The sequence below is a fragment of the Centroberyx gerrardi genome, chromosome 13 (assembly GCF_048128805.1).
Source record: "Centroberyx gerrardi isolate f3 chromosome 13, fCenGer3.hap1.cur.20231027, whole genome shotgun sequence".
NCBI lineage: Eukaryota > Metazoa > Chordata > Actinopteri > Beryciformes > Berycidae > Centroberyx > Centroberyx gerrardi.
The window spans coordinates 18798659-18823702 of record NC_136009.1 but is presented as its reverse complement, the minus strand read 5'-3'; the positions used below and the strand labels follow the sequence as shown (position 1 = coordinate 18823702).

At 43.0% G+C, this 25044-nt stretch overlaps 1 protein-coding gene across 2 annotated transcripts in view; it reads right to left on the bottom strand.

The window, feature by feature from the left end:
- agap3 (ArfGAP with GTPase domain, ankyrin repeat and PH domain 3) overlaps nucleotides 1-20880 on the bottom strand; it is a 72379-nt gene extending 51499 nt beyond the window's left edge. The window contains exons 1-6 of one of the 2 annotated variants that reach the window (XM_071926454.2): nucleotides 20178-20880; nucleotides 9682-9740; nucleotides 7974-8061; nucleotides 4086-4171; nucleotides 1890-2031; nucleotides 1605-1739 (exon numbers count right to left, since the gene is read on the bottom strand). In XM_071926454.2, the coding sequence (XP_071782555.1) occupies nucleotides 1605-1739; nucleotides 1890-2031; nucleotides 4086-4171; nucleotides 7974-8061; nucleotides 9682-9740; nucleotides 20178-20289 (622 nt within the window). In that variant the 5' untranslated portion in view covers nucleotides 20290-20880. Of the gene's footprint in view, nucleotides 1-1604; nucleotides 1740-1889; nucleotides 2032-4085; nucleotides 4172-7973; nucleotides 8062-9681; nucleotides 9741-15895; nucleotides 17664-20177 lie in introns of those variants that run through there. The other variant, XM_071926453.2, reaches the window with a different exon arrangement.
- Between the last annotated feature and the right edge of the window lie 4164 nt (nucleotides 20881-25044).

Below are 25044 nucleotides of genomic sequence, written 5' to 3'. Positions count from 1 at the left end.
TTGGCAAAATTAGTCTGTCATTCACTGAGCCCCACGGTGTGATGTTAGCCAAATGAGACCATTGTCGGCATCTGAGGAGACCTGATTTGCCATGCAGTTGGTGCAACCCGTCATTTAATTCATAGCACACTCAAGTGAGGGACTGGGTGGGGTGAAGCGGAGGGAGGGAGGTGTTGTTCAGGGCTGCGTGATTTGAATTAGCAGCGAGGGAGAGAGAGATGATTTCAAGTTGCGCTGACAGCTGGGACCATATCGCGCGGCTGCCTGCTGCAGCATGGCAAATAGGGAGAGAGTGATACAGAGTGAGTCCTCCAGACAGCAAGCACTCCTTCATGTCTTTTAATTATTTCAAATAGGGCTTCAGGAAGCAATTAAGGCAGGGAGGGAAGACAACGTGCCTGTGCATCAACAGTCAATGAAAAGCAAAGTGAGCGCTGTGTTACATATTCAGAAGTTTTGTGAAGCGATGACAGGCTTTCAAACGCGCTGCACCCTTAGGGGGAATGCACTGTAGTTGAAACAGCTTGGTTTTCAAATGACAGTTTCATAACTTCAATTGTGGATTCAGGAGAAAACTCAAGAGTTTCCAGATACTTAATCCTTTTAATTACGAGACATTAAAAGGGGTATTTCACCTATTGTACAGCTGAATATAAATTGGTCTCTAGCTTAGGGCTCAACCATTAATTGTGTGTAATCATACATCGTGATTTTCATTTCAACGATTAATAATTGCCGAATTTGACAACTATATATAAACATTTAATTTCATTTCATTTAGAATGCCCGCTGTATTATCAAATCAAGTGCTCCCATTCATTTTCCTCTACTATTCACAAAGTGCACTGCCAATCATAGCCGTTGAGCACACAGCGTATTCATCTCTGTGTACTGTACATCCCCCGTGTGACTCAACCATGCGCAGGCAGTTGAGTGGTGAATGTTGCTGTCAGTAACTCAAACAAGCACAGAAAAGCATTGAATACTTAATTATAAGCTTTGGGTGAAGGGACACAATTTCTTTCTTCTTCTTAATTATTGAACTAATTGAGCAGTACAAAGCTGCCGTTCTAGTCAATTTTAACAATCAAGAGTGAGAAAGTTGCTGAGAAAAATGTTGATCCAGGATTTTCAAGTTAATCTTCTTAAGTTTTTTAGGATGTTGAATTGATGAATTGGTTAAAATTACTGTGCTGACCCAAGTTAGCCCAAATTGGATCATCTGAAACTGAGAAAATGAAGGTGAAAAACCTGCATCCTAGTTGTGCTCACATCTTTCTCACAACATGCTGCTCTTCAAAAGCTGGCTAGGACAGAATCTTTATTCAAGAAATCGACAAAAAATCTTGTAGTCCTTTGGAAAACGGCGATAAGTTTAGATGTCGGAACGGCCAGGTAGCCTCGTGTAATTTTAATTTCTTTGATAGAAGAAATGCAGCCTTTGTATATTCTGGTTTTGCCTTTAGTGCGGCCTCAGAATATATGATTAGGCAGTGAGCTACATTCATTCAACACCGGGAATCAAAGGAACCACTCTCTAAACCCTGCTCACGTTCGAGCTACACCTCCTGTCAAACCGATATCTGCTCTGTTTTCACTCTCACCGTCCTGGAAGACTCTCTCCACGTTCAGGCCATAGGTGGAGCAGGTCTCATAGTACGTGGAGCGCTTCAGGTCATTCGACAACTTTCTGGCCCGTGAATCATCGATCACTCTGGGGTTGGCAGCACTGATGGCATCTAAGAGAAAGAGGTCAAAAACACCATGAAACTTCAAACGCAAGCCTCTAAATCATTAAATTTACTCCGATATTTTTGTAATGAGAAAACCAATTTCCAATATAAAGTATGCAGTTTCTTTATGGACGAAGCAAACTGTAGGCAAAACACCTTGTGTTCCAACGAGGACCATCGGGACCTCAGCTGTGTTCCTGTAGCTGGATAAGCGCAAGAAGTAATTGTAGACAGTCTGGAAGCTGATCTCATCCTCCAGGCTAAAGACGAAAACCACCGCATCCACCCAGGCTGCAAACTGAGGACAGAGCAGAGGTGGCATGGTGAAGCACTGCAACACATACGCTGTCTTATAAGTAAACACATACATGCACACAGCTGAGAGAGACTGAATTGCTTGCATTAGAACAACTGCTTTGGACCTGGAGCATAAAGGTGTTGGCTTTCTGGATTGACGGCACTAGGGGACGATTCGACAAAAGTGCAATACACACTCATCATTTGCTCCGCCTTCCCCTCTTTGTCGGAGCAGATGTTGATATTTGAACCCTTTGCGTTGTGGGCCTTGTATGAAAAATGTACGGACGTCAACCAGGAGGCCAGCTTCAAGGGGGCTAACATGAGTAAATAATAAATACCCCTTTCCTTGGAATACCTGCAATATATAACCTTTATTCATCTCCAGATGATGCTTTTGAATTAATAATCATGTTATCTCAATGGATCAACAATTGAGTCAAACTTCATGAATAAATTTTGCTCTCAGAATGGCTCGCTGAATTAAAATCATTTGTTATTAATATGCAAAACAATTCACTACTGATTTTTTTGTGTTGAAGGCCACTGGTGACTCCAGTTCCACATACAGACAGAAGGGGGCAGTGCAGCAACAGCAACATTTTGAGTGTCTTGTCTTAAGACAAAGTTGCCCGTTTCTAGGGGGAATATCAATGAATGATCAAATACTACTACTGAATCCTTATCTGTTTTTTGTGTATCTACTGCTATCACAGTCCAAGAATCTCGGTATTTCCCGTATCACACACATTCACAATCTCTGTTCATAATGGAATGGGGGAGAGAGGTTTCCCTTGAGCGGAACAAGTAAATCATAATCACTATCAGTTGTAAGAAAGTGGCTGAGGAGAACCCAGAGCAATGCTAACAGTGACAATCAAGCGATAACTATTTCCCCGTATCACCCTCTTCTTCATTCAGCTTTCACATCTAGCCTGGACCCCCATGGGGAATGAATGGCAAATCGAGCCTCCAAGCCACTGCTCTGCTCAGCCTCCTGTGAGTGGGAATGTAATGGAGGCCTTTAATTATGCCGCTAATTATACAGGCAGCTGACAACTGAGCCAAAGTAATTTCTATTCCCTAATCTTACCAAGCATAATGCAGGCATAACTCAGAGCCTTGCCAGGGCAGGTATCAATAGTTGCTTATCAAAAGCATGGCCAGCGCACGCTGAGGGTTATATGTGACCAGCTGCTTGCAATCTAGTGAATGAAGCCATGGGCAAGCCTGTTTGCATTACCACAGTCAGACTTTAGAATCTGCAACCAAGACACATCAAATGCAAATGACAATATCACCTCAATATCATCAGCAACAGTAAAATCTGTAGATTATTTCTAGCGACTGAAATACAAGAAGTACCAGTTGCTCACACTGCAATACTGTAAATTAACAAAGTGAATGTCATTCTGAATCCAGACTTTTCCATTTGGCTTTGGACAGTCCAGGGAAGTGAAGCAGTAAAAAACATAGACACCCAATATTAAAGCCCATTTGAGACGAGGAGGAGCTGTAGATAGACATTAAGAACCAACACACACTGGCAGACATGGCTTAAGTGCAAACGAAGATGAGAGTCTGATGGCTGCTCTGTCATTACAGGAGGCTGGATGCTCTTGCTCATTTACCCCCTCTGGAAAGACATGAAATAGTACGACCAACAGCAACAGCATGCTCTCCTAATCAGGTGACGATGACTTGGCAAAGCACACCTGTGTGACATATGAAGAGATATGGGGCCCGCCGTTTCATCCATACTAATAGGATGATTAGGTGCTGTGTTGTGTGTCTGGCCACAAAAAAATGCCTTTGGCTGGGTTTAACCACTGATCTGTTGCTGTCCCTTAAGTGCTTTGGGCAGAACAACCATAAAGCTCCATCACACTGTTCAAAACAGTCCAGCAGTGAAATAATGGCCCAAATCCCCAGTCTCTACCATCTCTCTCTGCATCCTGAAGTTCTGTAATGACTCCTACGTGTCCATCACTGGGCACATCTTAACGCTTTGGAGCAACAACAAACATTGGTTTAAATTAGAATCAATGTCCATACCTGCAATTCTGGAGGCCCTCCTTCATCTCTGATCAGAAGAAGGTAGCTCTGTCCATCCACTACTATTTCTTTCTTGAACCGTCCACCTGCGGAAGAGAGGATTTAGAAGAGTTTATTCCAAGGTGATTACACGGTCAGACTGGTCGAGAGATACTGGTACAGGTGCAGATACTGGTACATTATCATCATTAGGACATATTGTAGGAGGATCGCAGACAGACATCATACTCATTATTAGTCATAAAAACATTGAGGATGTGCTAGACAAACCAAATTTAATATCAGATCACAGCTTGATATGGCTCATAAAAGTTTGGAGAGATGTGCGCGAGAGTGTAAGTCCTGCTTCTCGATTTAGACCCACCGACTGTGTTACTGTGACAATCGTATGCTGACGGGAAACCAGGTCTCTCTGGAGCCAATTACGTGGGCGAGAAATTGCCATTTAGCGTGTCTAATGCACAGCTGCTGAGGGGACCCGTTCAGCACCGCTGTCGCTGCACAGCCACAAGCCAAAGAAAAGCCCCAACCCCACTTCTGCACCACTTTCAGGGTGGATGTTAACCAGCCTCCATCACTACACTGCATGAGCCATGTTAGAACATTGGTTTGCATTCGCTTTCGCAGCAAAAAGAGGACTACTTCCAATTTGCAATAAAATGATAAGACATGTAGAATAATTTTAGCACAGACACTAAGACAGAGAGAGGGAGGGAAGGGAAGGGATGGGAGATAACAGCAGAGGAAAAAAAAAACAACCTCATCCTTATCCAGAACTGGTGTGGTTCATGTCCACAGGACAGTGGTGTGGAGCTAGCACTCAGCCTCTATGCAGCCTTGAGATTCTTTTCCCTTTTCCCTTCCTTTCTTTTCTAATACAAGTGCATATTCCTTGCCGCTGGCAAAGCTGGCTGCAGATAAAGTAGAGACCAATGGGAATACCTCACAGTAAATTGGATTTTGCATATCATTTGAATGGTTTGCGATCCTGCGGAGATTAAAAACATTCAAATGAGAGAGTTGTGAGGCAAAAGACGTCCCTGGGAATGAAAACATTGCCTTATGAATACAAAAATGTGCTGAAAGCAATCTTCACCAATACTGAATCATGTACAATTTTGAAAAGGTGTATGAATGAGCATAAAATACATCAAATGGAAAAGGAAAATGCAAAAGGATGCTGAAGATAGCCAATGTCTGGGCGGATACAAATGTACAACTGTTAAATTTATCATATTTTCTAGGTGTTTCATAATCAGAGGTGTTGTCAGCTAAGGTCTTCACAGCATCAGATAAATGGATGAGGGAATTTAAGCAGTTCAGTTGTGAACTTCCCAACAAAGTAGGAACAACAGATGCCACCTTATAGAAGAGCTGTACAGGTGATACAGTAGCCTGGCCCTGTAATTTTTAACAGGCGGACAGTGTTCCTGTCTCAGCAGGCAATACATATCCACTTGAGCCATGCTTCCACCCTGTTAAGTCCACTTTAGCCCGCTTGGCAAATAGGGGATTCTCCAAGCTTCCCCCACAAGCTCTCAAGCCTAGTTGGATGTTGGTTGTGTAATAGAGAGAGAGATTCACATAACGCCAGCCAGCATTTCTTCAGCTGAATTCACAGAGCTCGGCGATTCTGACATAGGATTGAGAAAGAATGTATTTACGTCTGGGAATCCCCATTTAAAAAGGGATTAACATGAGTAATATCTTATCACACAATGAGGAAGACTGGACCAGAACGATGGAGAGAATGAAAGATTTATCAGAATACTCTATGGACTCTGAGAGGCTGTACATATAGCAGATCAGATTATGAAAACTCAGGGAAAAAAAAACACTGAAAGCAATATCTATAATGTAGACTTACTGCTCTGGTGAAAACGTGGCCGGAATTTGAAGCAAACATTTCAATTACATTCGGGATGGTGTTGTCTTTATTCAGAGCCAAGCCAAAACAATACATCCCAAGAAAAAGCCTGTACTGTGAACAGCTCAATAAGCGAGGCCGACTAATATACTATTGCAGCATTAAACATCACTTGCAGAGCTTTAATGAGAGACACTTTTCCTCTGGCATGCCAATGAAAGGACCGCTTCTACATAAGTAATACAAAAAGTAATTATCTATTATTTCAATTTGTTGTTCCAACTTCCACAAAAAAAAGAGGAGGCTAATAACCTTGCAGGAAGCCTACAGAGAGATGGTAAGTTGGTAGGCATGGTTAACACGCAGCGAGCATACTCTGCTTACACGGAGGCTTAGACCTTGACACAGAGCCACAATCCAACGGAGCTCCATCCGGTGTTGCCATGGCAACACACCCCGGTACCTTTTTTCAGATATCACAGCAAAAGCCCAGGAACAAAACATTGTAGAAACAGCCACCGCTGAACCTTCCTCTGCTGGATGGCGCTTCAGCAATGTAAATACTTTTCGATGTGGAATGCCGGCACATATAAAAACAAAACAAGACCCTGAGCAACTGCTAATCATGAAACAGGTATGTTGTGTCACAGCAACTCGCAGGCATGTAGAAAACACACAGAAATCTGAACAGACATGATTCCTTAATTACACAAACAACACTCTCGTTCTGTTTTCCAGCATTTTTGCCATTGATTTCTCAAGGACTAATTAGGGTATGAGGATTTTTCTCCCTTGGTGCAGCAAAATGCCAGAAACTAATTATGCGCTTCATGTCTCATCCTCACTATAATTACACCAAAATGAAACACTGCAAACCCCTCAAAGATCATGAGTTAACTCTGGGTTTGCCAACATCTTTGTGGCTTCTGAGAGTGGTTACCTCTCAGTCCAGGCAGGGGCAATCTCATTATGATCCTCCTGATAAAGACAAGGAAATCAGATTTTCAAATCTCAGTGAGTGGAATAGAATGGGAAAGGGGCCTTGTTCTGGAGATAGGCCCTCCTAACCGTGTTATGCCCTCCCATTCTCCCCCAGGAGATCCAGGGAGGAAACGGTTTATGATCGTGATAAAAACTTTAATCTATAGTCCCTGAGAAATGATGGGGTTTAGCAGGATTTGCGCTTTAAGCCCAGGCCTAAGTTTTACCCTCATATTTTGGGAATGAGTATTCTACACAGCGCTCTTCTGCTGGAAATGCTTTGCTTTGTCATTATCCAGCCAGTTTGGCAGAGGAGTAAAAAAGGAAATACATAAGTCGAAGGAAGCCAATTATCACTCCAACATCTCTTTGCATCCTTAAGTTTGATATAACCCAACACACCACCTTTTGATACAAACCAATTAAAAACACACACACACACACACAAACTACCACCATGATTCATATGTCTACTTATGAAGTGAAGATGGAATATTACTGCTTTTTCTATGTAAATGTGAATATCCATCCTCCTATTATAACAATTCTCCTGTTCATTGTGGCAATCATTGACAACAGCTGTCTCATCTTGTGGAAAACAAGAAAAAAAAGATTTGACAACCAAAAGATATAGAAGCTATATTACGCTGTTGTCATGTGAAAACCTCCTAACTCCAATTTTGGTGATTCCATGTCTTCACTTTAACTGAAGGGTTACATGGTCCTCTGTGGGTTGAGAAAATTCTCCAAACTCTTTGGCTTATGAAACCCTTTCGAAAGCAATTGGATGAATTGGAAAATGAAGTTAACATTTTGCAGACAGTGACAATATTTTTTTAATAGGACCAGTAGATTGGGCAGATTAGCAAGATAACATTAGGGGTCATAACAGGAAGGAACAAGCCACAGTAAACATGCTGCATTAAAGTGACACAGCGCTTTATGTGACAATCTGACAAGTGTGTTCACAACTTTCTGAACCTTTGGAGTATTTGACATGTTTCTCCTCACTTCCAACAGCAGACTGGTAGTGCTCTTACCTTCAGGAGACTCCTCCTGCACGTATGTGCCCGTCAAGTACCGGTGGACCAAGGCGGACTTCCCACTGGACAGATTACCCACAATGCCCTGCAAACCCAGAAGCATAACACTTACTGACAGGCATGATTACACGACTGGCACACAAGCACTTGTACACTTAACCTTACACAGGTTGTGGGCACAGGTTGTGGGCTGATGATGCCAGCATGTCTGGGAAGAACAAAGGGCTGCAACATGCCTCATCTCCTCCCTCTCCTCCTCCTCTTCCCACCATCACCCTCTTCTTCTTTAGATCATTAGTGGGTGGTAAAGTAAGGTATGGTTGTAATTATAGGGAAGTTTGAGGCGAGAGAGAGAGGATCTGTTTAAGGCCTTTTCCAATCTCACCTCTACTAATTGAAGTGTATATAAGATGGGGGGTGAACTATCAAAATAAACTGAGAATAAGCTAGAAGTTAACAGAAGTTCTAAGCTCTGCGCCGAAAGGTATGACTCAACAAAAATAGACTTTGAAAGTACAGAAGAACCGGCGTTCCTGCTGTTTTAACTGTTAAGCTTTGTGACCTGCTGGTATATAGCCGTCGTGAAATCAACCTGCTGTATCAGCACATTTCCAATGCGAAAAGGTGGCGCATTTACTCTTCTCTGTAGATGTTAAGTTCAGGTCTGGGAACAATTATGAATGTGTAGATTTAAAATTATTGAAAGATGGCTATAAAAGAAAGCATTACCATGTCATCTTAAGATTTAGCCACAGTTAAGCTGCCAGCAATGCAGTGCAGACGTAAAATTCACGGTTACAGAAGATGTTTCAGGGGTTTCCTCGCAGCACCGTGATCATTATTTCAAGGAGTCTGCAGGAAATGTTCTAACCCTAATACCCATGTGTGAGTGATAATTACAAGAATAATAATCATTATTATAGCATGGATAAAAAAGGAGACACTGATTTTGCTATCTTAATACTAAGCTTCTATAAGACATGAGCAACTTCTGCTCAGTATAACCTTGTCACTGAACAGCAAACTCATTGTCAACTGATGAAAGGAATGATCGTTCATTTCTCACACTTAATTCTGTCTTTCCAGGCCCATTTAACAAAACCCAGAGTAGAAGCTGCCAATTAACACCTTGGAAGCATGAAAGGAAACTGATACGTTTGAACCGTTTGAAGCCAAAAAAGCAAGTTTCTCCGTTGAGTTCCCAGTGAATTCCCCCTTTTCATCTCAACCAAGTTTTTCTTGCAAGGTGCTACAACAATGAATTTACCCAAGATAGAAATACTATATCAACTGACAGGGCGGTGGAGTGCAGTTTCAAGGATACTAGTCTTTATGGGTGGAAGGCATTAAATCATGTGAGGATGTTAGTTGTGCAATTGGCAGTGGTTGAGTGTGCTTCACTGGCGGGTGGGATCAGACCCAGGACGTGTCACTAGTCTAGCCCAAAACTGTCACTCATCTCGCGTCCTGCTGCAAGCCACCCTGCATCTCCATGCCAACGCATCTCATTAAAAATCACCCACTATGTGCCAGGGAGAAGTCCAGCCAATTTCTCAACTCTTCTCTCTCATGTAAAATGCAACACCAGTATTACATGAACAGAGCATGCATTCCCATTGACATTTAAATCAATCAGTTAGATGAAATCTCTAAGGGATATGACACACAAACGAAGAGGGACCGTTAAAAATAGTTGGTTACTCACCACTTTCAGCTCTGGCACTGATCGACTCAATGTCCATTCCTGGCTGTTGACGAAAGAGTCTAAAAAGGGAAAAAAAGGAAAAGACAAACGGTATTAAATCAAGGAGCACCGAGAGGGAAGCCATCAGTTTATGTCCCATCTGACCCCAACTACAGATAATGTGGCATTTATAATATCCCCTACTGGTTCACTGCAAAGTGACTTTACAGCCACGGTTAATGGACTATTTACAGCGTGTGCACAGAGTTTCATGGCGGTCAAACTGGGATATGACGAAGCAAGAGTACAGTAAGGTTTCTATTTAGTACACTTTCTAGGGATTGTTTTGTTAGAAGGTCCAATGTCGAACATTTGCAGACTTTAAAGATCAATAATTGCCTTGTTTTTTGGGGGGTTTTTTCTACCTTTTTTCCCCCAAACACAAACAATCAATCAATGGGGTTATGTCATACTTTTAAGACGCAAAGAACAAATTTGCAGGGCCATCTTGTAGCGGGTCTGGTGAGGTCAAAGGGTTTTTCAAATTACGACCTTTTAAACTGGTTAACTTTGACCTTTATTTGTACCTAGACCCTCAGGGTGATCAATTCTCTATTCCAAGGAAAGTGATTTTGCACAGAGCTGAACATGTCCACCAAGTTTGATTAATTTTCATATTTTCATTGCACTTCATTTCTCTTGCGGTTTTAGCATAATACAAAAAATCACATTTAAATATTTAAAAATAAGAAAAAATAATATAATACACATTCAAAGAGGAGAGTCCGGGCAGCAATGATTTCTCCATCTCTATGACTTATTTCTTAAGTCCAGTTTATTTATTTGCAACTTTAAAAGTGTACAACTGTCCAGAGGGAATTCAGTGGGAACCTTGTCAAACACCATAAGTGCGATCTGTGCAGGCTATTTTAATATTAAGATCTCGCCATATCGCAATCTGTGAAGAGGATTATGCTTATCCATTTTAAAATACAGGCATTATCAGGCTTGATTCAACTTGTTTCATTTTTCAAGGACATTTAGAGACTTTGAGCAGATTATCATGCTTTGAAAAACGGCAGTGGGAAAGAACACTAAAAATAACAATATAAGAGCTCAGAACTAAAACCACAAATGATCAGGGCACAGCCTGCTTCCCACAGCGATGGAGTACAGGCAGCCATGTGTCATAACAACTATTAGACCAAAGACCACCTTCCTGTTTCGGATCATGGCTTTCCCACCAGCTGAACCCCCCAAGGAGATACCATCTTTAATAGCAGGGTGTAGACACCCTGTCTCCAGGCAACAAGGTGCAAAACCAGGTGGACCCCCCTCCCCCCACACACAGACACACACACACGTCTACACCACAACAATTACGTGCCGAAACACCAAACAGGGAAGCATCATTACAGTAAGCCTGTTTGTTGCTGCAATATGGTTTCCCTTTGTGCCCCAGGAAATATTACTCTGATAACAAAAAAAATCGTGACCGCATAAACAGTTAAGTAACAACCCATTGTCACTACAAGACACATTTCGTTTTTCACTCCAAAAGTGTCGCATGACTCATAGCTGAGCACACTTGAGCCAAAGATCCCTTTACCTCCTACAAACCTTCATTTGGTTTGCTTTCTGAGGCACTAAAATGTTTACTTTTTTTTGTGACCCTCATTCACGTCTCACAATGAGCCTTGTGGCGCCCTGGTTGTCTCTCTTGTTGTGGGGAGAGGAGAAAAGTGCATGCCTAACAGGAAAGCCTTTCACCATGTTTTGTATGAAGGAGAGTGGTTTTCAACAGAACGCCTTATGTTAAGCCCTCTCAATACGGGTTTGACACTTCTCAAACATGTCAGAACACGAAGACACCCATCCGATTCAGTTCTAATGTGTAGGAGAGCAAGTGCAGTTCACAACTGTTTGAGAGTATTTTAGTTGAGGCTGTTGCTTCCTTTTCTCAGATTTCTTGTCATTACTAGTCCTGAATAGGTTTTATTATTTTTCAACAAACAGGAGGGTTGATACAAAGTCAACAGTCATCACTAGCATTTATACAACCACACTGAAAGGTGCCAGTCGTTAGCACCTGCTGCAGTAACCTAACATTAAAACAGAATCAATAAATGGAACAAATGGAAAATAAATAGAATTGATAGATAAGGTAAGAAAGGTAAGAAAAAAAAATCAGAATCAACAGATGGACAAACAGACAAGACACAGTAAGTGATATTTTTCTCTCATTTGTTCAGTCCACATAATCACAGTTTCAAAGAGGAACACATTCAAACAAAGGCCAATCCATAGATAACCATAGTGAAATTAAGTGTCATCAAGGGCCATCACAGAAATGGGGTTGTTGGCCACCGACAGGCACTGCAGCTCTGCTCTGCAGCGTTATTATTGACCATAACAACACCACTTATCCCTTCAAGGACATAAAACACAGAAAAAGAAGAAAGAAGGAGAAATAGGAGCTTTTCACATAAAACCTGACAGGGCCCAACAGCCGTGCATCCTCCCTGACACGAAGATCTTTTATGGAATCATGTGACACAGATTTCCTCTCAGTACCAACCATCCATATCAAGCTGTGATATGGAGAAGATGCCCGATCTGTGCCATGCTTGGAACAGATACGACCAGCTTTAGTCCCCAGCTAAAAAAGCCTAATTGAGTTCATGTGCTTTCTGTTACATCATTCTTTAAATATGAGCGTCCCCACAGAACTGTGGCCTAGAATGCCTATGGAAGCAGAAAGACCCAACATTAGTGATGCTTACAGAGGACACCAGTGTCTTTGTCTCTGCGAGGGGAAAACTGTGTTGCCGGCTTGTTTGTCAGGTTTTTCACTTCACTGCTCATGTCCACTCAAATAAAAATGACTATTCAGTTTGAGGGTACTGAAGCACGATCACCCCCTCTTATTTAATTTTATGAGAAAGGAAAATGCAATGAGAGCGGAAATGTGGTGCAGTGTGCGGTGTTTGTTTGTGTGTGTGCATGCACATGTCCATACATGCGTGCATATGCATGTGCATGTGAATGTGCAGCGGTTTTGGAATGAGAGAGGACAACCTTGAGGTCTAAACTTCCACTCTAGCTCTGACCATGCTTTCCAACCATGCTTTCCCACCGTCAAAAATTACAGAGTGAGAATTTAGCTAGCAATAAGTATTTTTACATCCCTCATTTGCAAACCACACCACTCACTACCCATCAACATTCCCTGTCTGACTAGAAGTATACTTATATCCTGCACCTCTTGACACAATGGCCCTATACCATCTTCCTATCCGTGTACCGCTCTCCAAAGCCATTTACAGAGCCAACGACTTAGTCAGAGCTCTTATCGTGATCTGCTGAGCTCCCAAACACCAAAATGTTATTTCCCTCCAAGGAGATAAGTGACATGCGCAATCAGCAGAGAATAAGGTAAAAAAAAAAAAGCTTTACACTATGTCAATCTATTTCAATCTGGATGGCTTTCCCTACCTAAAGCTCTTAAAGCTTTGTGTTGTCAGCAGACGGGTATTGATCACTTCCTCTGAAATAAATTGGACAACTTGTTTCAAACAGAATTCTCATTTAACATTGGATTTGCAAATTGGGTTTAGAGAAGTCTTGCACTCCCATGACTCCATGACTCCCATCTTGATTGAATTAATTTGTAGAGTAAAGGGAGGAATAATGAGTATTAGCTTATCTTTTCTGCCACCCCAAACAATGCGGGTGAGCAAACAAAATGAAAATAATCAACCATGAATCAAAAAAATTGTGGAGTTAATGAGAAAAAATACTTCTTATACAAATCTACCACCCCCCTCCCTCTGCTATTGCCATATTCAGCCCCATCCCAGAATTGGAGTGTGGTCTCTCAAACTTCCAACTGATTCAACAGCTTTTGAAAACTTGGTGTTGAAAAGCGAACTATTTCTCCTGAGAGGCGAGAGCGGCGGGGTTCCGCTCACCTTCCACTGAAGCTCGAGTCCCCGGGGACCTTCCGGAAAAACTCACCCTGGCTGAGATCTGCAGTGTCAGATGCTCAAAATAAGAAGTTGTATTCAGTTATTAACAGACTTCTCCCCCCTTATCCCCCAGACTGTGTATCACTCAGCCGTTCTTCAACATCTCCCCGTTTCTCTGGCAGCATGTGGAAACGCATTATCACGGAGTCGTTGTTTGTCCCAATTTGCTTGGAAGTGCCTGTTTGTCATGATGGTAAACCTCATCACCTGCAGCGAGGTTGGCTCACCCCCCACCCCCCCCCCCCACCCCCCTGCTGTGTGGTGTGAATTGAATAAACAAATAGATCTTTCTTTCAAATTAATTTTCAATCTGCAGTTTCTAAAGCGGGCAGACAGGCAAGAAAAGGCAAATTTTCACAAAGTAATATTTACAGAATAGAAAATGTTCTCGGCAGGAATTCGCAGTAAAAGTCTTTTCGCGAGAGAAACACCAAAAAGAAGCATTTGGAATTTCACCTTCATGAATAAATTTTCTGTCAGATTCAAGATAAAGGGGTATGGAGCACACTTTTCTGACACGCACGGGGGATTTTCGACAAATTGTCAGCAGATAATGACAAGTCAAGACAGGTCAGAATAAATACACCTCAGTGAACACTTTTACCTGCCTGCTGGATCCCAGCAAGACTCGGCGATACCTTATACTTTTTGGCTATTACTGCTTGAAAGTAGTTCTATCTGCAGTACCATTCCCAGTATTTCAGCCCCCACTAATGAAGTGCAGTGCTGACTCTCTTATGCCTCATGACTAGCCGCCCCTCCTCCAACCCAAAGAGTTCAGAGAGCCCTCGTCTCACCACATGGTTCACTGATCACCCGTGTATCTACAGGCATGACAGGAGTGGCTTTGTTCATCCACAGGTGGGGGTGGGGACAGAGGCACCCTCCCCCTACGCAAGACAGAGAAATTATCATAAGACAATGCTCGCCCTGAAGAAGCAGCACTAGTGTGTCTGGTTTGTTATTGACATGTCTGCGTCATCCCTACCAAATAAAAGTGTGTGTGCGTGTGTGTGTATGTTCAGTCTACTTTGCCAGAGGGTTGGGCTTCTGAGCTCTCTGGATTTAATTTTGGAGCTGGGTTGTCAAACACTTAGGCAGGTAGCAACAGGCGACGAGTCCCGCCCTGGGCATTGAACACCCAACTTCACTCAGGTTGATCGGCACACCCACATTCCTAATGCCTGACTGACTGACTCTGCAGTGGAACACATAGACAAGCATCAGTAAATACACACTTGACACTCTACCACAAAGGACTTGGTATCCTTGGTAACACGTTATACGAAAATACAAATAGAGAACCTATTACGAGCATACTGTAAGCATGGGAATGAAACATCTCCTTTACTGGTAAAGTTGACTTAATGAGAATGAACACTGAAAATGAACTGAAAATAGTCATTAAGTAGTCACAGAGACAGCTAATTAGGTCTTCATATGAAGGTGTAAGACTGGAGCTTCACATACAAAAAGTAGCAAATCACAGCTATTAATTCAGATAGTTACAAATATTTGCTTCTCTCTGCCTGCTCCTCCAGGCAACTGGACAAACACACTGCACTGTCAGAGTTAACCTTTAAACACAGTGCTTAAGTCGTCTCTCTTCTCCCCATCATTATAGTATGTAAGCCCTCTTAATTTAGCCCTGCTAGGCTGCCAAACGCATCCCCATTACAGCCACTAACTGCTTTAATGCCACTGCTTTAAGCTGTGTCCCTATGAGGCCAACAGACAGCATTATCAGACTCCCTAGTCCTGTGTCTGGGTAACACAGAGACAATACTGGGATCATGTGGTATAATACAGTAGCACCACTCTAGAACAAGTTATTATAATGGGTTCTTATCAATCACTGCTGGTTCGAGTTTCTGCTCAATTGTACTTACTCACCTCCTCACTTACTTACTGAACTTCACAACTTTTATTTAACGCAAAATAATTACTGTCTAAATGCATACAAATAGGCAATTTGAAAATGAAAAGCACTGGAGAAATAAATTATCCAAAATAGAAAAGGACTCTGGAACCAGATGTTTTTGAATGCCATCCAAACTCACAATTCCCCATGTGTTTTTCATTTGCCTTTCCTTCTGAAAAGTGTATTTTCGTGTTTCATTCGATCTAACTTTTTGTGCAGTGATTGAGGGGCTGTACATGGTCTGTTGAGTGCTGAGAAATAAATTCATCAATCTTGCAGGTCTTACCTTGACCTTTGTTGAAGTCAATGCCTGCCAGTGTCTCTATGGCAACGGACTGTGGCTTTTTATTCCCAGCCAGGGGATATTGGCCAGTGTCTTTGCTCTGGGACTGCTGGGATTCACATTTGCCACTGTATGGCTGCTCTTTCCTCCTGAAACGGTTGGCTATGAGCTGCCATATGCTTGGTTCTTCCTGAGCTGGTTTGGAGGATAGTTTAGGCGGATAAAGGGGTACCTCCATTACCTTGACCTTCCCCCTGCTATGGTACTGAATATACTGCAAGCCCCCATCCTCTACCCGCTCATGGGAAGGTGGAAGGGTTCTCCCTGTGAGGTATGAAAAAGGCTGTGAGGGCATTGCTGTCTCCTCGACAGTACTCTTAGTCCGAGAGCGCACCTCTGACTCCCCCTCAGATGCCATAGTGATTTTGTCCCGAGGCCGGGTCCTCCTGATGCGCAGACTGAGGCTCCGTCGTAAGGATCCAAGTGTCCTTTTTGGAGCGTCTGATTTGCTGGACTTGGGGGAAGATTTAGCATCTTTGTCATTTTCCTTCTCCTTGTCCTTGTCTTGAGGTGCTTTGCCAAACAGCCTCCAGCGGAAGCCCCCTTTGAGGAACCCTCCTCCATCACTGCCTGTGTGGCTGCAGCTCCTCTGGCTGTCCATCTCATCGTCAGACCCTCTCTTCCTTAGCTCTAATACTGTCATACTGAGAGGTCTGGGTTTCCAGCTCCTCTGGCGGACCCTGGGGGTCACGTCTTCAGGGACTGAAGGCCGCTGAGGCACGACAGTTTTGAGGCCATCCACAGCCCTCAATTCGGCCTTCCTGCTCCTGTACTGCTGGGTGCTTTCTAAAAAGCCCGCCTTCCTGGAAGCCTGCTGGGGCCCGGACTCCGACAGGACTGGGACTGGGCCTGCCAGCATGCACACACTCCTGGGTCTCCGGAGCAGTCTTTCCTGTTCAGGTTGAGAGCCTCTTTGCTGCCTGACTGGGTCTCCATACATGCTCACCGCTCTCCTGCCGAGTGGAGCTTCATCCAGGCGAGGCCTACGCAGCACGGCCCGGGGCAGAGAGCTGTGTCCTGACACAGCGCCATGATTCCCAAGGACAAGCCCTTTAGCATGGGCAGTGACAGAGCGTAATGTTGGGCCCTGGATATCCCGCTCCTGGGTCTCTGTCTGAGGAGCTGTAGCAGCTACCTCTGCCACGTCCCGATCTTGCTGTGAAGAGTTAGCAGAGTTCTTGGAGGGCTGTTGGAGAAACCGGTCCGTCTTCATTTTTTCCCCCTCCTCCTCCACCTCCTCCTCATTCTCCTCCAGTACTACCTCCTCTCTCTGCCTCCTAGCTCTGCCTGTGCGGCTCAGGGAAGGCCACCTGCCGAGCTCCTGTCGTGCCCTGCCCAGCCTGGGGCAGTCCTCCACTGGCATTGCTCTATTTATCTCTCCTCTTGGCTGGCAATTCTCCACCAGGGTGTGTGTGACCTGGCCCATTCCCAGCTCTGACACCAGCTCATCCTCTTGTGTCCCTTTCAAGATGACAGAGATGTGGTACACTGTTTTCCCCTGCTCCTGCTGGCTGATAGCCGTACTCCGTGGGATAGCATCCACTGTCCCACTGCTAAGGAACAGCATGGCACTTCACTCAAACTCATTCACACATATACACTCATTCACACACCAATACATGCATGCACCACAAGCAAATGCTCACATTCTGCCTGGGTGTTGTTAAGGTTCTGCTCATGGAGTCCGTCATTTCCAGACTGAATTCCTATGCCAGGCATAATCCTTCACCTTTGACATGGGAAAAAAACTTCAAACAAGTCTGAGCAAAGCCTTAGTGCCACCTGCATCCCCTGGCTCCTCTACTCAGCAGACTCGCACAGGCATTTAGACGGTGGTTGCCTTCTCCCCACACTTTGTTCTACCTGTCCCATACAAGCAGATGGAAAAAAAACAGCTTCTCCAGTGTTTGCTTTGCAACAAACAAAGTCATATTTGTAACACCTGAAAAAGTTGTAACTTATAAAAAAATTAATCATCCTCCCTCTTTGGCAAGTTACGAATTGTGAGCAATCCTTGTTGCTGGCGGTGCAGACAAACCCCTTAATCTCTGAGCTCTTGCCGTGCAGAGCATGAAGCAGTGTGTCTCTGTTTGAACTTTCAGCTGCCTTCCAACCCCCGGGACAGATGGAAAACAAGGAGTGGATCCCATGGGCATTAAACACGCCCTTTTGATTTCTCCAGAGCTACTAGCAGCCCCCAGAGATTTAAATGGACAAAAGTGAACATAAGATTGAGGGAAGAGTGAGCTGATCATCCACTGCTGTAATCAACAAAGACTAGGATCCAGAACAAATAACCATGAAAGAGGACTCTGTGTCCAAAGGGGCTTTCTATCCCTCCCTCTCTCTCTCTTTTGCTGCCTCCTTTCCATCTAGTCCTCGTCCAGCCAGAAAACTTAGAGTGGCAAACACAAAAAGGGGGGATACTTTCCCATGCTCACTGGGGGAAGAGAGAGTGCAGTAGGCTACCACAAACTCCCAGTACTTTGTTTATTCACCCACATTTTAGAAACCACTTAAAAGCATTAAATCCAAGGGTCCAGCAAAGACAGACTACATAGGTTGGACACAGTTTCTTCAGATAACTTTGATATGGCAAGACTGCAAGATAGAGAGATGTTTGCCTCTCACTAGATGAGTTACGAGAACACTGTGTGAGTAACATGGAGCTTTCTCACAGCAATACACTACAGTTTCACTGGCTCCCACTACATAGCCTACACGCTGTGGGAGAGCTTAAGCTTAATTCCAAGAATGGCTGACAGCTATTTATGGCAGGGAAAATTTTATTCTTTTTAAAGCACTGTTAGTTACCGAGACAGAAATAGGATATTATGCAAAATGACATTTCTATGAAACTTGACGAAATTACAAATTCACTTTCAAGATTCTTAAAATGGAGGTTCATTGAGAAAATGAGAGCTAGAGCCACTGGGAAAAAAACCTTGAGGTGTGTTCTGCATCATAATCAGATGGAATTTTAAAAATATGTTAAAGCCCCAGTTCTTCTTGGCCAGAGCATTGGTGTTCAATTATGCATTGGTCAATCGAATTGGAGCCATTTTATATGGCCAAGAACTACAAAGAAGACCAGCTGAATCAAGCCAAATTTCACATTCTGGTTTCTGCAGTGCATTAGTCTATGAATGGTTCAGGCTGAAACACTGCCCCCATGTGGTCAAAAAGAGAAACAGTGGTAAGGAACAAAAGGAAAACAAAAAAATATTTACTCAGGATACATTGACTTGAAATGAGTGACACCCACCAAGTAGTCAATCTGTGTGTGTGGTGGCACAGTAGCCCAATTGCTGTGTGATCACTTTGTGTATTTACATTGCTATAAATTTGGCTGGGTTTCTTTTTTATTACATACGTTCTGAACAATCCCCTTTCCATTTGTGCATTATATTGAAACCTTTTATTATTACATATAAACCCTAGAACAGTTGCATAATGATAACTTAGCATAAGTGTTACTCATTACTTCTGACGAGGGTTTTCAACACAGAATACAGAGCAATATGGCAACACTGACAAGCCTTCCTGAGAGTGCGTCACTATGGGAAATCCAGTATAACCACAAAGCTGAAGGAAGCAGCCCAAGAACCAAGGCAATACTGTGCCAAAAGCTGAATCCCACCAGCAGTACATCAGAAAGCCTTGTGTCACCTGAGAACAGCCTATAAAGCCCTCTAACAGCTCAAACACTGATCGTTCCCATACGGAAGGAATAATAGACTCCAAAATCTTATTAAATTGTCACCTTAACTAATAGAAGAGTTCAGTCAAAGTGACATTACATAAGCTGGTTGAATCAAGGCCCTTGCCTTTTGATACCATCTACGTATGAGGAAATTCTTGACATTACACGCATTTCTTGGTGCATACTTTCCTTTGTGTTATAATCATCAGGACACTCAGCGGTGTAGCGCTAAAAGGAAAACAATTTCAAGCGTCTGAGGTATCATTCAGGGAAGTCTAATGTATTATTATTTAACAGGTGAAGTACTCACATGTACGGATGCATAATCAGGGAAAGCTTGATGCTTCAGTTGGGAACAATGTGCTGCGTATTACCAATAAACTATCAAGATCTGTTGTCAGTGAAGTTATATCCCATGTTCATTCATAGTAATTCTAAGCCGTCATGACTCACTGAGATATCTATTGATAGCCATGATGGCCCAACTGGATGAGCTCAGCACCCATTTGTGCTTGCGTTTACCTGTGTCTAGGAAGCAGAGGTTTGGGATGATCTGGGGCTCATTAGCAAGCAAACAGTCCTCTTCACTCCATCCATGTCTAGTTCGCCTACGACCCCCGAAGCACAGCAACATAGTCTAGCTGTGCCCTCAGAGGGACTTCACCATGACTCACAATCTAACCATTTAAAATAACCATCCAGATGTCTGAAATACGATGTGCGTCAGCTCAAACCGTTGGTCATCTTTTCAGTTTCCTCTGAAGTAGTCTTCTTTCGCTACTGTCCAGCATCACTGTGGAAATCTCCCTGTAGTTCAGTTGTCAGCTCCAGCATGTCAGTCCTCTTTTGCTTTTATCCGACAATGCTATAATAATCTCCCTGTAGCTCTATTGTCAGCTACAGCATGCTGCGGCCATACTGTGTCTAGTATTCAGACCTGATAATGTGGTTACCGGCAAAAATCCACTGGCTGCTGGGCTGCTGGAAAGACGTGGCCAGGGAAGGCCATGTGTCACGGTTCACTTGGAGTCATTTCTTACTGGTAATCCGTTATGCAGGAGTGGTCAGCAGGGTCCTACATAAGAGACAGTGATAGGATTAAAGCTAATCCACAGTGCTGTTGCCTTTATGGAGGTCCGGTCCACAGGAACCTGGGCTGTGGTCAGTCCTAGGATTTCAGTGTAACAGAGCTTCTCTTGTGTGTGTGCCCCTCTCTCCTCCTCCTCTGTCCCAAAGCTGAATGCTGCACACTTCACTTACTTCTCAGACTTTGTAACTGTATCTTGATGGCGGCTGGGAGGGCTTTTCAGAAAAACTGGATTGGCGTGTTTTGAGGATTCTGAATTACCCTCCGCCTTTGTATGTGCGTGTGTGTGTGTGTACACATCTGCTTGAATGTGAATGTAAATGCCTCACTTTGTGTGTGTGTGTGTGTGTGTGTTTGCCTGTTATCTCATCTGTGTGCGTCATTGTGACAAACATGAGGGTAATGTTAAGTTTTGTTGTTTTGCCAACATTGCTCTGACCTGACTTTGTCCTTTCCTTTCCCTGTGTGCTGACCAAAAGAAAGGTTTCGTGGGACTTTTTTGGAGTCCGTCTACATAATTGCAAACATAGTTACCTCTGCTAGCAATTTTTTTGTGCTATTGAGCATCATCCAAAAAAAAATGAGTCTTGTTGAACATAATTGTCAAGTTCTGCTTTGGCAGCAAAAACAATTTCATTTTAGGAATAGAACATAATGTTGTGTTGGTGAAGCCCCAGTGTATCAAAGGTGGATATAGCCTACATAAAATAGATCCTGCTTCATATGAAACCTGTCAGAAAAATTACATATATATCTAAAGCAAGTCAAAATACAAGAGGGGAAAAAATTGTTTTTGTTATCTGCTGGGAAATAACACCTAAATTCAATTCAGCACAGGTCTAATTAAATAGTTTTATAGGGAAACTCATTACAGTCCCCCTTAATTAGATTTTCTGTCTTTTTGCTTTCTCCACTTTATTGGATTCAATTAGGGCTGATGTTGTTCAACCCTACAGTATTTGCATCTTCAACTGAGGTAATCACACATAATATACTTGTCACTTCCAGAGGGGGGCAGTCACATCACTTTGGCTCTCACTGAAACCAAGGGACTGTTTGATGATTTGAAGATTACCTTTAAAAGCATTTGCAACAGTGATGATTTCCCAAGGATTTTCATAACAGTTCTATTAGGAAATTCTTGGCAGAGTTTGAGCTCACTTTCGAAGCGAAACAACCTCACTGGAATGTGCCCATGCTACAATCAGTGGCCGACCTACTGTATGCCTGCAGATAAAAACTTTGGTGATTGGCTCAGTTGGGAATGGTTTTCACCGCATCAATGTCTAATTACCTCCAGGGCCTGAGATTTGCACATATCACTTTCAGAGGTTGTGATATCTCCCTAACACCCATTAGCAGGAACCGCGGGAAAGATATGTCTAATCCAAAAAAAACATCCAGATGAGAAAGGAAACCATTTAACCAGCCAACACAACAGACACAGTATGCCACCCAAAGACAGAGAACATTAGTAACACTACATAAAGAAAAGCCTGATACCGAACGGCAGACATGACAGACTGTACTGGCAGGTTTGTATAAGGACACAGACGCTACGTGCGCCAAGCGCTGCTGTTGTCTCGCAGATTGCATGATGCGTCCCCGCCACATGAGTAAAGCTTACCGACCCCTAGTCAGTGTTAGAACATGAGTCAGTGTGAGGATGACAGCCATACACATATGCACACACTCTCACAAAGTTGTTTTGTCTGGCAATCAGGACGGGACAGGAAGAAGCGACGGAAGACATTTCCGTACTTAAGATAATCACCATCACCATTAGGCAGGTAGGTGGGTGTAGTCTAGTCACATAGACTCCATTATTTTTTTGTCATTAAGGTGTTAGTGACCTCATTCACGCTTAGACAACAGCAGCACGACTCTGACACCTGATGTGCCTCCAACATGCTCCAGTATTGTGAAGAAAGACAAAACTGCTGCTGTTATCTACTTGGGGAAAAGCAGAAATGTAAATGTGTCGCCCCAATTATTTAGACGTGTTCAGTGAGTGTTTGCATGTCGGTATGAAACATCAGTGTCAAAGCTTGTGGCAATGACTCACAAGGATTGATGAGACCAAATATGTCTATCACCTCTCATAGGTATTGCACTCATGCTTCAAATATAGCCTCAGGTTTCACCATCATGTGAGCGTGTGTATGTGAATGAGTGCAAAGCGCAGGGAGCACTATATGAAAAAGTATAGGCAAATATTCACATCTATCAGAATAAGTCCTTGATAAAAAAGACTTCTGACCTCAGAAACAGTGACTGGAGTCACCAGAGACCAGATATAGGAACTCTGAATTGCTAATCTCAGTTGCCTCAAGCATACCAGACTACTCCTGACGTCAACTTCGGATTGTGAACTTTAGTTGGTTGTTAGCACCAAATGCTTGCAGCGAGCTCTGCTCCTTTTAGGAAAGGGAAGGAAAAATGTAGAAACCTTTGCATTTGTGGCAATGACATATAGACATTATTAATTAGCAGTTTATTGGAATATAATTTCAGCTCTTTGGCTGCCTAGGTGATCAGCTGTCTTCATCTCCTCTAAGAATACAATAACGTTAGGCTACTTGGCTTGCTAGTTAATATTACAGGAGAACAGAGAAGTATACAACAATGTGATTTATTGTAATATGCCATAGTATAATAAAGACATGAACCTGAACCTGAATAGTATGTTTTGTCTTACGCTTATCTATATATGTAAATACATATCATACATTACTGTATGGCAGCAGTCCATGCAAAATAATAGATGAAGAAACCAGAAGTGTGTTCTTCCGTCATATGATGTTGTGTGAATTCTTTTACATACAAGAAGAGGATTATGCTAGTTGACTGAAAAATCACAGCTAAGGTGTGATTTTTATAGTTTAAGTTTCATTGTCACGATTTATAGATTACGTTAAATCTTCACACTAATACAATTTGCCACACTGTGATGTTGATGTATAGAGGAGTGAAGTGGTTCACCTCTCACTGACTGACCTGAACTTGCCTCTTGAAGACCACGGCGCTGTGGAAACCGTGCTGTGGCAAGAATAACTAAAATTAAATATCAGTAACTATATCTTTAAGAGAAAAAACAACATGTGACATAAATTATCATTGTAAATCATCAGTGTGGGCAGTCATGAGGGAGTTCCTCTGGGTCCTCTATCCCTTCCCTATCCGTGTGATTATTCAGCTCTCTGTGGCAGAAGTAACACTAGGAGGCAATTTGCTGTGGCTTAACCCCATAATTATCGACAGGTCTGTGACACAGCCAATCCCCCAGAAAGATCCGGATAATATTTTGATAAGGGAACCACCCATATGAACACTTTTTATAGCCGACAACTGAGATCAAACATTTCTCCACTAAATCAGTAATATTTTTTCCCAAATGCAACTCCACGTTGTCATGGATGCCTCAGTGCCATTTCCATGAGAACCACTCACAGACGTGATGTAAATAAAAAGCAATTTGGGTGTGATGGCAGCCAATCAGTGCGTCTGTGCACATGCACGCATCCAAGTACACATGCACACACATAAGCACACACACCGAAAATGTGCACGTTAAGCTTCCCACTCCCTACACCCACTTCAGCAACCTACACACTTAATAAAATAATAATCACCAAACCAACATTTTCTGCCCCTCGCACAAAAAATTATTCAATTTTAACATAATAACGGGAGGCGGTTGCATTTACACTGAATTAATGTGTGCACATGATTAAGTCAGAAGAATCATACACAGAGACAGCAGAAGAGCTACAGAGAGCAAGGGAAGTTTATGATAATTATGCTTGCAGTAGTGGTATTGAGCGTGGGTGTAGAGCTTTTTAAAATTCAGCTGCACTAGCGACGAGCATACGTCACCATTCCTCCACTGCAGAGAAAATGATAGGTTCGAGGACGTCTGTGGGAGGCTGCCGGAGTGAAAAAATTCCAGACGCTTCTGTCTCCAAAACTCAGGTTTTGTGAGAGAGCTTGTGCATGTGGACAGTGTGTGTGTGTGTGTGTGTGTGTGTGTGTGTGTGCGAGAGAAAGAGGCAGAGAATGCATGAAATGAAATGGTAGAGAGAGACAGTGAGAGAGAGTGTGTGTATCTGTTGCATAACTTAAGCTGTGTAAGCAGGATGAAGCCATCTTATTGAAATATGTGTGACATTCAAGATGCTCATTGCTAATTTTCTTGTTTCCTCTGTCAGGAAGTAATACCAGGCAGAAAGTACCAAGCGGTAGAAAAGTGAGTTTGCTTGATTTATGTGTGTGTGTGTGTGTGTGTGTGTATCTGTGAGTGTA